At 41.5% G+C, this 13044-nt stretch overlaps 1 protein-coding gene across 2 annotated transcripts in view; it reads right to left on the bottom strand.

Annotated features, from left to right (window-relative positions):
• tafa4b (TAFA chemokine like family member 4b) overlaps window positions 1–13044 on the bottom strand; it is a 36581-nt gene that overhangs the window by 2384 nt on the left and 21153 nt on the right. For both annotated transcript variants that reach the window (XM_006784618.3, XM_087841273.1), the window contains exons 4-5: window positions 11138–11293; window positions 744–868 (exon numbers count right to left, since the gene is read on the bottom strand). In XM_006784618.3, the coding sequence (XP_006784681.1) occupies window positions 744–868; window positions 11138–11293 (281 nt within the window). The remainder of the gene's footprint in view (window positions 1–743; window positions 869–11137; window positions 11294–13044) is intronic.

Raw genomic sequence — 13044 nt, 5'->3', positions numbered from 1 at the left:
TGTGTGGGGTAGATTGTACAGAGGTCTCGGGTTTACTGTGACGGTTGTTTTTGTTTTTTGTTCTTTTTGATTCGTCTTACCTGAAGAGATACGGCTACAGGAGCTCCACAAGCAATCACCTGGAGGCTTGCCTGTTGATTAGTGCTGTATTTTCTTTGTAATTTATAATGATCTCTGAAATAAGTGATTAAATTAGATTGCGGTCTTCTGTGGGCATTTTGAAGATCCAAACAATCTCTGTTTACAAGATCATCTTTAATTTGCTTGGTAAGCCCTTCTGAGTTCTTTCTTTTCATATACTGGCGTATACAATACGAACACTAGCAAGAGTCATCAAGTTGAAAGTTTGTTTACCCAACACTAATTAAAGCAAGATGTTTCACAGACAAAAGAAATCAATTGAATTGAAGATCAAGGTCATATCTATCTACATCAAATGTTAGTTAGGTTGGTAATACATGCATTTTTTTGTATTTTATTTTATTTTTTTTGGACATCACATGATTCTCGTGGGACTTTTTGATGTGAGCACTGATAATTTTACACGCTTTGTTGTAGCACGCTGATGAAAAGATTTCAAAGGCTACGCTATAATTAGAGTTACACACTGCACGTAGGTCACGGTGCAGAAGTGCAAAAAACACAGGTAAGAAATCCATGAAAAGGAGAAGCGTTGATCAGTGATTTCACATCAGAGAGAGAGCAGGCAGGTGTAGACAAACAGACAAATGCATTCTTCTTACTTTGGTGGTTTTGACTTTGTTGCCAGTGCTGCAGGACCAACCGGTCAGGTCAGGAAGGACCTTACACTCCTCCCCATCCATACATGGCTGCATTTGACACCACCACTTCTGGGCTACAATGGACGCTGGAGTAGTGAGCGGATGTTCAGAGAGAAAATTAAAGACGGGGGGTTAGTAAATGGATTATATGACATGAAGAACAAAAGGCTAGAATAAGGCAAATTTACAACACCAACGTGACCAGCACACCATGCAATAATTAACACTGATCACTGGAAACCGCCAGAATCATGGACAGCACACTGTGAATAAAAATTACTGGTTTTTTTTATTCATAAGTAGAATGAGAAGAGTTGAGAAGTTCCCTCCTGCAACACTGCTGATGTTCACTTGTTTGTGTTTTTTTTGGGTTTTTTTTTTTGCTTCTTGTGCAGATGTGTGAATTTGCATGAGGAGCTGACAGTCACTTCCTGTAATTCAAATGAAATTTCTGCTTATCATTTAATTGCCTTTTGTTACATGCAAAATCAGCAAAACACATTAAGTGAATGGAACCAGCATTATTCATATTGCATACAACCAAGGGAAAAATAGGATTATGAAGAAGAAATTCAATCAATAAAAAAAGGCTCATTTATTTAAGACAACGTGCTGATTCTGAAGTGCTGTATGATTTTTGCAGGTCAAAAAGAGCTCTTTGTACTAAAGCAAACAATTAGAAGCTGTGCTTTATTTACCGACTGCAACAACTTTTATTCTGTTCAAACTAAGAAAAACTTGGACGGCAGGATATGCATGCAGGATCACAAAGACAAAACACTTGTGGAGATTTTATATTTGTTCTAATCGTATTAAACGAAATAATTCTAATTATTATAATTACCTAAGTTTTGATTAATGGCAGCGTCCAGTCAAGGACATATTTGAACCAAATCTAATAACTCAAATCATCCCAGCATGATAATGTTTCAGAGAGCTGCCGCTTTGACAGAACTGCTGTGGCGTTGGGTTCTTTGTTAGCAACTCCTGGATCTGTTACAAAGCTGCTTTTCTGTATTTCAGTGAACAAAGCTTGATGCACCCTTCTTCTCTTATTGTAGTCTCGGATGAAAACTGATTACGTTAAGGTAAAACACTTTCCCACCATCATTCCAGCCGAGGTTTGACACTTTTATATGTAGAATAACGGTATGACATCTGACATATTCACTTAGTTCCAGTGCCATACTTCATATTAATGCAATACTATCTTATGTCGGTGAACAATTAGGTAACATGGTTAATGCCGCACATTCGCTCATATTTGACTGCACATCTAGATACAGTGCAGAATCTATGTTTTTGTGAATGTCATGTTATTATAGTTTTTCAAGCATGTCCTCACACGACTGAAAATGTACCTGATTTGGTAAATATGGTCTTGAGCTACTGGATCCTGTTGCACAGGTAGGAAAGTGGATGCAGTCTGGGCTGAGCTATAGTTTATCCGGTATTAAAAGCTAAAGTTTCCTCCATCTTAGCAGCTGGCACTCAAATCTCACTGATCATTTGACCCCACCTTCTAGACAAGAGACAGTCTGACAGCTGAGAATAACTCAGTCCCCGCTCTCCTAACTCATCATCTGTCCATCCTTTAGTCTCAAAGGTGAATGCAGAATGAAAAAAAGAATCCCATCTCCCCAACTTCATCATCATTAAGCTGCTGGACTGATAGTGTTTAGAAAGAAATGTTTTTCATATCTGCTGTTTCCAACAAATGAATGAGATAAGCTGGTATTGTGAGGAAAATTGACTTTCAACTGCATAATGCAAAAGAACATGGGCCAATTCTCTCAAGCATTCTGGGAGAAGAAAACAGTGCCACTAAGAGAAAGAGGGAGAGGAGGGCGGGGGGGAGGGAGACAAGACTAAATAATAGCTGTTCACCAAGAAAACATCTTTGTAGTGAGGAAATGAGCAGTGAGAGGAACTCGGGGAGGCAGAGTGAAGGGTGCAAAGGAAAGAGGCCGTTTGAGGATGACTATCACTGAGTGTAGTGGTGAAAGGAGCAGATTAAACAAAGAAAACACAGGAAAACGAGAGTAGCAAATTGAGGCGGAGTGGAAATTGGCGAGAAACAGAAAGCTAACTTGAAGCTGCCCAGTCAACACAAAAAAAACCTCTCGCCGCTATGATGAGGCGTAATGTTGAACACACTGTTATGATACATGAGCTCAGTGGCAGTAAGCGGTTCTAAAAACCAATGGCTGTGTAATGATTGTTAATGTGGCCATTACAGTGTCAACGACAGTGCTTTGTACTGCTAGAGTGTTATATAGAGCTACTAGGCATGGCCTTTGAGTGCTATTATGGAGTTAGTGTTTATTGCACCTTATCTCATGCTATTACTAGGAGGGTGGGGCATGACACGCAAGAACCTGCCTGTCAAGTGAGAAAATGGACACGAGTTTGTACGTGGCCTGTGATGTCATGGATAATTCAAGTACTGGACGGCATTCAGACAGAGATCTCAACAGGTCAATGGTAAAAAGATTACAGCGATACTGTGCACCAGTTAGTTCTGAAATGATCTCCACTGGAGCCGTATTTTTCCTCGCTGTACTGATGGAGGAAGTTTAGAGGCCAGTAGGAAGCTTTTCAGGTGCGCAATGGTTTGAATGACTGAAATTCAATATTTACATTTAGAAGATTTAGATAGTCATCTTGAATAGTTCACTAATCCACCTATATTAACACTACTGACCCTCGTGAGCCTCTACAGTAAATATGAAACCACAGACAGCCTCCAGCTAGTTTAACTTAGCACATAGACCAGAAACAGGCTTAAATAGCGACCTGTCCAAAAATAATTCATCCACTATCACTATCAAAACTCTTAAACTGCATGGCATATACATATGCCTTTTATGAACAAAAACAAACAAAAAAAGAGGTGTATATGGTGCTGAACTGAAAAGTTTCTTGGAACTGCTATTGTCATCCAGTAGTTTGCATGGGAGACGCCAACTTGTCTGCAGACACAAACTACTCACCAAGCATTGGAGAATGTTTTCCTTCGAAGAAAATCTGTGCCTTTTGGGATGTGTTGGTTGCAGCGATAAGGACAACTTTTACTTTGAAGACAAATGGTCTCCGTGTCCAGTTTGCATCACACTGTTTCATTTTAGCTCAGAGAGGAATTGGCAAGTGTTCACAGACAAGTTAGTGTCTTCTATGCAAGCTACAGACAACAAAGGTGGGAATCTGCTGCCATCCAAAGCATTTGCAACGGGCCTTTCAGTGCAGCATCATGTACATCTTTGTGATCCATTTCATGCTAGTAGTGACTAGCAGGAAAACCCAAAAAAATGATTCACAACTAGTCAGGAGGTGCACATTTTCCGCCTCATGATCAGCGGCTGCCAGATGGTCGCCAACAGGTCTCTCGGCCTGTGTGACTGAGGCCTGAGACATAGCGGGCACATAAGGGTATCAGGAAGGACATCTGTGGCAAAATTCTGCGCCTGAGCAATAGGCAGATCCAGCCGATGTGGGGGCTCCACAGGAAATAAGGGAGCAACATTAAGTACCTATTGCTTGCTGCTTCATACCACATGACTCGTGACTCATGTAAAATAGTTGTTCTTTGGTCTCAGTTAAAGTCTCTCTTACAAAACAAAACAAAGTGGAAAAACAATCATCAGCTGAGTTGCTTTTAAAATTATTAAGCTAAAGTGCCAATGACGACTTTCCACTGCGTCTCCACAGTCTTGCCTGTAATTTTTTCACAATAATGTTCAACAAGTACATGTGAAAATGAATCACTGCCAAGTTCGTCAAACAGAAAGACATTTTTTCAGGGCATTTAACACATGAACTCCCCCTTAGCTCTACGTACTCTAATTGCATCAGTCTCATTAAGACTCTACATTTATATTCACAAAAGGTGCCCATGCTAATTAAAAAAAGGTTTGCAGCTCAGGCATACATTTCATCACAGTTACTCGCAGTCGTTATAGAAGCTGCACTCAGAATGCCTTTTAAGTTCTCCTGCAAACTTTCAGCATGGGATCAGCTGAGGGCAAACGTCTAGACAGGGCTTTGTTTAAGGTGCAGGTGATTAGGCAACAGAAGGGACTAGAGCTACAGTATGTTATTCCCCTGGCTCTCATTGAGTCTCCTGGGTTGTCTAAATAAGGTCTGCGGATGTTTTATGCTACGAGGGTGCCTACAGCTTTTGCTCGCCTGCTACTGATCACAACATGTCAATCTAGCACACACCTGGAAAATGTCACTCAGCATTCTGCCAGCTGCAGCTTCACTTTTTTCATTTTTGTGTGTGCAAACAAGCATGTCAGCCGTATGAGCATTCATCCCAGCGCCGCCTCTGTCCATGCCTTCTCTGCCACTGCTTGCATGGATATTGTAATGTTTGTGACATCAAGTGGACAAAGTTGAAATTGCAGGTCTCCTTCTCCACTGCATGAAAGCAAAAATATGTTTTGTTCACATCCCTGTGGCACAACGTTGCTCAGTTATTGTATGCAGTGCCTTGATTCTTGCCAATTAGCACTTCAAGAATGCATGCTGTGCTCCAGCTTAGCAGGTGAATTAACAAGCGTTGACTGAAAAAAAAAAAACCACCACCTCCATTCACCTCGATGCCAAAAATATAAACCTGATTTCTAACATAGCTTTAATTTCTGATTTTTTACCAGGTCAACACAATCAAACTCTCAAAAGACAAAAAAAACTGTTATGCATAATCTAAATCATTTCTCTTTCTTTTCCTCGCCACCTCCTCCAGTTTGGGTGACACCAAGGCATTCCTATGCTAAGTGAGAGACACAACCTCAGCAGCATATCCTGGGTCTACCCTGGGGCCTCCCCACAGTTAGACATGCCCAAAACACCTCACCAAGAGGCACTCAGGCAGCATGCTGGTCAGATGCCCAAACGCCTAAACTGGCTGCTTTGAATGTAGCACCTCTACTCAGGGCCTACCCTCTAAGGATAAGATATGGTAATGAATATAGTTTAGCTATATTATAGTACATTATTCATTATTCTCATGACCTTTACTTTTATGATATACCACAGTAGAAAATGTACATTTTCATCCATACAGCTTTTTTTTTTTTTTTTGATGGATTGAGCCTTTCCCACCTCGTCCTCAGTTCATCAGTGGGCAAAAAATGTATCTGTCACATTGAATGCAAAAAAGTCACCAAGTTCAAAGGGACTTCCCTGACTCCTAACCTTTTCATCTAAAGTAACCAATTAGCCTCTGACATAACAAAACTAATTTAATGACTACCTATCCAATTGTGTAACTATGCTGTAGCCTGTTTGATGTTAGCCAGGACATCCTATCACACTGTGCACACAGCATGTGTCTGTGGGAGTGTATCCCCATTAATACTTTACAAAGGCACTGCTTGAACTCACACAATGAAGCAGCTGAATATATACACTACAGCAGAGGAGGGTTTCTTTGTGTCTGTGTCTGGGTGCTTACACATTTATATGTGCGCACATGTCTGTTGAGCACTATAGATGTAATGTGGTTTTCATGTGTCCATCTATACAGTCCCAAATGTGCAGTAAGTGTAAGCTATAATGCACAATCAGAGCATTCCTGTGCCCTTGCTCCGAGGTCATCACTATTTAAAGGGAATATGATGCACCTCCATGTACACCCATAGGCAGTTTGGAGGTGGACCCAGATGTATGAATGCAGGCTTTGTAACAGTTCCACTCAGTGATCCTGAAGTGCAGAAGCAGTTGGAGAGCGGCATCCATCTCTTTCTACAATGATTTACTAACACACTTTATCTCCATTGCCCCAGCTCGCGCATCCATGCCAGCACACCCAGGTATGTGGACAAAAAACAAGAAGAAGAAGCAAAAAAGTGAAAAACACATCGGTATAACTGTCAGACAAAGACTGCATGCGGTTTATGGTTATGCACATACACCGGAACAGATTGGCAAAATTTCAAAAGCATGACATTAAGGAGCAGATATTATTGTAAACAACAGCAGGTTGATGTGTGCTGAAACACTTAACTAAATTTCTTGGCCCAGCATTGAAACACAGTTTGGCTGTCACCATATCACACAGCGAGCAAAATTCACTCAGCCACCGTTTTTATCAGGTCGCCGTGCTCTCTCTCGTTCCCCACCGCCAAACACACTTTAATGACAGTGACTGTGAAAAGATTTAAAGTCATTTTGTCTGGTACCCAAAAAAATCACCGTAAAAAACATGCAGTTCACTTTCTGAGCAACTTTCTGCTTTTGTACAGAAGTGTACTCCAGAGAAAGCAGATCAGATGGATGCAGGTGCTACTCTGATGTTACAAGTGCAGAGGTTTATTTATTATGACATATTGTTAAAATTGCTGCTTACATCAATAAATTCACACTGTGTGATAGTGTTCACAATTGGGACCTTTACATCTAGTGAATCTGGTCGATCTTCAGGTTCAAGGTTCCTTTATTGGTACCTCTAGGCATATTTGTTTTGCAGTTAAAAGAGCAGACAACCCTTCTACCAGACATCAAACACAGACCCTGGACAATATTCACAAACACATGGTGAGAAAAATAAAAGAGAGAAAAGAGAGAGGGCTCCAGGCTTCACTAAAACCCCAACTGCAAACCTTCAGACTAATAAATACAATAAAAAAGGGCCAAGAAGCTAAAAACAATATCATAATAAATCACAAATTAAAAATGAATGGAACTGATATTAGATAAAGAATAGCAACATGGGACAAAGCTGTTTCTTCACAGCTTTGTCCTGCATTTAGAGACTGCTAACCTCGTCAAATAAAGGGTGGCCGTCAGCATTTACGATGGAACTGGTCATCCTCTGCAGCTGTGTGGTATAAAGAGCCTCTGGGCTAAGCTGCTGTTACAGTTCACAATTTGCAACAGTTTGTTCCTGTGCTTCAAAGATAGATTAGCGTACCGTGACATCAAGGAAAAATATATTTGTTGACATTTCCATAACATAACTCTGCTACTGCACTTGTTTGCTTGACATCGACCTGTGCTTTGTTTGTTTTTTGGATATATAAATATAAAATATATGCGATCCACTCAGAAGTGGACTGGGTGCTATTAGCCCGAAAACAGCTTCACCGCTTGACTTCTATTTTTTTTCCGGTAAACAATTCTACCTCTGCAAACTCTTCACGCGCAGATTTAGACTTTTCCAAATGACCTTACTTTTTGCAGGACAAACCCTTTATTCTCACACGCCACCAGCGCTAATTCCAACAGAGAAGAAAAAGAAAAGAAGCCAATACAGAAGTGGGTTTCAGGGTTGTTGTGATGAATAGAGTTCACTTGAAAAAGCGTATTCCACCATGCAGTGCAGCAGCCCAGTAATGGGACCTCTCACCATTAACTCCTCTTTCAGCCAGCATCAATAATGTAACTCCATTTACACTATGGCTTTTCTACAAAGGCTACCTGCTGAGAGGGGTTTGTCTCTTTCCATCAGTGCTCCAGCCAAAAAAAAGGGGGAGAGAGAAGCACGCGTGGATGTGTGCGTGCACTGAGGTGTGTTTGTGTGCGTAAGAAAACCCCGGATGAGGTGAGATCTTTTGGAACTGTGAACTCAAAGGTCAAGCCTGACTCATGAGATAAGTGCTGCTGAGCACTGGATTTGGAAGTGAGAGGAGGTGAGAGTCCGAGGTGAGATCTGAATAGAAAATTAGAAAGCCTCGTGACCGGTGTGACGGCAGAACCGCGCAGTCTGTGCGTGCGTGTGAGTCGAAAAAAGTGATTAAGACCATCAAAAAGAATCCATCACTAACTCTCAATCACACGCAGACTGCATTAGGTTCTCATTAGTGTCACTCCTCCTTTTAGCAAACGAGACCACGTCTTTGAAGTAAACAAATAAAAGCAAGGAATCAGTGCAGTGCCTGCTCTGAAGGGTTAGCAAAGTTTCACGTGATTCCTTGTTTATCCTGGCTTTCATTACAAAGCCAATCATTTTTGCTATGGTTGCCTGGTTTTATCATTATCAAGCAATAGTTCCCATCTTGGAACTCATCAAAGAGGTTAAAAAACAAATCTACTTTTTTATTGGGTGAAAATGGTGCTGAAATGAACCAGCAGGTATGCTTGTTACTAAAGTTATTTCAATGGGGAAAGCACCGTCTACTGGTCACGCGCAGCAATAGCAACTCAGTGCCTGGAGGTTGGCACAGACTGGCAGAGTGTGGACAGCCCTGACTAGTAAAGGTGGAAAGCGTGCGGGCATTTGCAAAGTCAGATAAAACGAAGATTCAAATGAAAATGGGAAGTTGTATTAAAGCTGACTGTATGTAGCAATAGCACCGCGGTAGGATTGGGAACCAAGTGTCAAAAATAATGTGCATTTTAATAACTAAACGACTGTGAGTAGTTCTTGTTTGTGTGCTGCACTGTCTGTCAATAGACGTCAACAAACAGCGAGCCGGGGTGAATGAGATTTGTTTTGGCTCGTTTTTTACCCTTCTTGATAATTACCATATCATTCATTTACAGCATTAGAGTGATAATGGGGCTAATACGCTATTTTTCATGGAAAATAAACCAAACGCTGTGAAATCTGATCTAGCTCCAAATCTGAGACAGAAAAAAAGAGACATCACTTCAAGTTTGCCCACAGATCTCACATCAAAGACTCTATTTGTGTAGATTCATTACTTATTTGTTTGCAAGTGTGGAATCAGCTTCCAGTCCCCCTCCCGAGGTGACGTTAACAGTATGAATAACCCTCATGCTTTGGAGAGGTAGTGTCTCCGCTCACGTATTAAACAACTGTGTATTTTCTTCTGGTAGGGGGCTAATACAGTGCGATTGGATGAGGTTGGCTGACACAGTGTGTGTGTGTGTCTGATCTCAGCGGAGCGTCTGCGGATGATAGGGGTCAGTGACACTGCTTGTTTCTTGCTGGGCGGCAGCTCTCGAAGCGGACAAACGGGTGCAACAGAGGTCTATGAAAACGACCCTCAGCTTTCGTCTGTCCATCTTCGCTACTAGCCGCACGCACTCACACACCCACACACTCAGCATGTATAAACAGACACATTTGTGTATCTGAGCGAAAGTCTGTGGATGATTAATTAGCTTGATGATATTTTTGTTGTTGTCGTTTTTCAGAATCACACATTTTTATTTAACTGTTGACTTGAAAATCAGAACCAACATAAGGGTTTGATGTCATGCTTTTATTTGTTTATAAAAACTTTCCTCTCGCTAATCACCCAAATGTTCTGTCTGAACCCATAAAAACATGCAAAGAAAATACTTTCTCTATCACCATCTGTCAAATACTCGCACGGCCTGACTGGATATGAAACGTTAAGCTGTCCCATATACCAGCATTCCTTTAAAACCGCAGCTTAAGTATCCAATCTGATGTCATATTTTTTGATTCTCCTTTCATATGGCGTGGGGGGAATAAGCAAGGCAAGGAGAAACATTACCGGCATTAGTGGCTTTAACTTTTCATGTTATCTCCTTGGGATGCAATGAACCCCAAACAGCTGGTGAAAGAGGTCCGAGATATATCCAGGTTTACTTTAACACATTAAAAATCCTTTTACTCAAGACCCACTTAAAGGTGCTTTACATTCATTTTCCAGTAAACATCCAATCATAATTTAAGTAAAGACAATGGTGGGAATTCACTCTCAATCTCACTCCTTCTGTTACTGGGAAATAAACTGAAAATACATTTTCAATCCAGCAGCAGTGTGCCATTAAAAAAAAAAGTCATTTTCAGACAGAATCCAACCTGGCAGCAAATTTAAACTCATCTATTTACGTTTCTAATATCTCCAAAATGAATCTAGAAATGATTTGTTTTAGGTGAGAAGTTTCATGTAGAAACTTTAATGATGCAAGATAATTAAAAACATTTTTAGCCTTCGTGACCCCGCCGGATTCAGCAGCGTGTCAATTATTACAAAAACATGGTGTGCAGCGAAGCACTGTCCAAACCTGCAAAATCTTCATTTGGAATTCCAGTCACGCTCGCAAAGGTTTCCAACAGATACCAAAAAGATCTGGCAGAAATGGAGAGGCTCTGCTGCAGTGTTGTGGGGGAGATGTCTGCAATATGATGCACAAAACACAGAAAGCGAAAGCACACCTGACTTGTTTATGTGTTTCACAAAGCAACGATGCCCAACAAATTCAGGCCTGTGCGCTGTTAGAAGACGGGGCTGATTTTCAGCCCAAACATCCACCCAGGCTGTTGGTCAGTGATCAGCTCCACTAGAATCACTAATTCTACTTCATTTCAAGAGATTCTCACATCGGGTTTTGTTTTGTATACATGAGGAACCACTGGAAGAGACGCTTGGCCTGATATACACACTCACACTAACACTCACACGTAGTTTTACCTTCCACACAGGAGGGTCTGGCTCTGGTCGTGCCAGCGACCTGCCCCGGGAAACAGGAACACTTGACGGTTTGAGAGCGCTCCTCAATCTTATTCTTATTACAGCAGCGATGCACCGCCACCACCTCACATGTCCCCTGCTTCACTTGGTATGATGCTGTGAGAGAGAGAGAGAGAGAGAGAGAGAGAGAGAGAGAGAGAGAGAGAGAGAGAGAGAGAGAGAGAGAGAGAAGGAGGGGAAAACAGGGTGGGGGGATTATTTGCTTGAAATTCATCGACTGTAAAGGAGATTTTGTTGGTGTTTTGGCATTTGTTGTTGAAAATAATCGAGTCGAAATTCAAACACATTTGCGCCGCAAATAACAATCAAATACGCGCCAGCTTTTCTGAGGATTAAACAGATCTGCTGAATAATTTACTTTTGTTTAAACTCCTCGATTTATTCCGGTCTCAGTCTTTGATTTATAAGTAAACACTTTTTAGTGATATTTTGCTTTTATTCTCAGCCCAGCGCCCTCATTAACTCTGTCACAGAGGCGACTCTTGTTCTCGTGATGGTGTGCATGGAGGGAAATTAAAAAAAAGCAGAGCAGAAAATGTTGAAAAAATAATCATTTCTTTTTGACTCCTTTCAGACAAAGCACTTGATCTAAGCAGAGACGTGTGCACTTTATTTAGTTAGAGGAAATCGCTGTCACGTTTGCATTCGCATTTTTGTTTTTATCATTCCATCTCCATGCACGTCTGTCTGTGTGTTTGGTTCCTTGCATTTGTGTGTGCTTCTTAAAGTCATTATATATGTGAGGATAATTGTTTTTACCTGACACCTCCAACAAACCAGCCACCTCTAATGTCTCTTATTAGCTTCTCACTTCCCAGCAGGCATTGGTCTGGTTAATTATAAGACTCTCCGGACAGCAAGAGAACCTGAGGCGTTGTAGCGCAAACCCAAAGCTTTCTGCACAGTGGCAAAATGTGGTACTGTGTGTGTGAGTGTTTCAGTATTTTTTGTTGAATTCCTTCTGAACATCTTGCCCCCTCACACATGATTTGTTTTCAGAGTCTTCAGGGACTAAAAGGTGACTGTATCTTCATTTTAGGAGTAAGCTCACGAGAGCAGTCATTTATACTTTAACTTGATCTGTCACATGTACAAGGCAGCAAGGATGACTTGTAAATTATGTTACATAGTAATGCTTAGACGTGTGTAATGCGCACTGTCTGTGTTAATGTTACATCCCCCTCAGCACATGAATAAACCCATGAATCCCTTAGCAGAAAGGTTTTTGTGCCTACCTAAAGGAAAATGTGCCAACCAAAACTGTTGGGTACAATGTTTAGTGAATCTAAGCTTTGCTTATGGCTTCTGAATGGATTCCAGCTGCCTTATCTTCCCTCTCAAAGCTTGTTGTGCACTCTTGAGAGTCTCTGGCACCGTTTCCCGAGCACAGCAAACCCTGCTGGCGACATAACTACCTATAAGCCTCTTTACAACCCTGGAAAAACCTTGGTTATACTGTACCATAAGCCCAGATTTCATTTATGTACGTGACTATACCCAGACTCCAAAACTTTTCATGGTAAGCTGAATGGGCTTTGCAGGCAGACACAAAAGTGTGCACAAGCACACACACTCATACAGCGCACACACTCAGCAGAGGGTTCCATTTCTGCAGGCCATGGCCCCTCTCATCCTTTCTGATTTAAAGTTTGTTTGTTCTCTTCTCCAGAGAGCCCCATCAATGATCCCTGGCTCTCCGAGGGCGCCCCTCCGCTATCATCCCTCCACTTTCATTTCCCTCACTCCTCTGTCTCAGGCTCTCCTGAGGCTGGAGCAGCTGCCGGATTACACCCGTGCACTGCACATGCACTCACTGACACACACAAGCATATATATAGGCTCTGTGT

Source organism: Neolamprologus brichardi, chromosome 5 (assembly GCF_056152115.1).
Source record: "Neolamprologus brichardi isolate AB-2024 chromosome 5, ASM5615211v1, whole genome shotgun sequence".
Lineage (NCBI taxonomy): Eukaryota > Metazoa > Chordata > Actinopteri > Cichliformes > Cichlidae > Neolamprologus > Neolamprologus brichardi.
This window is presented reverse-complemented; position numbering and strand designations above follow the sequence as displayed.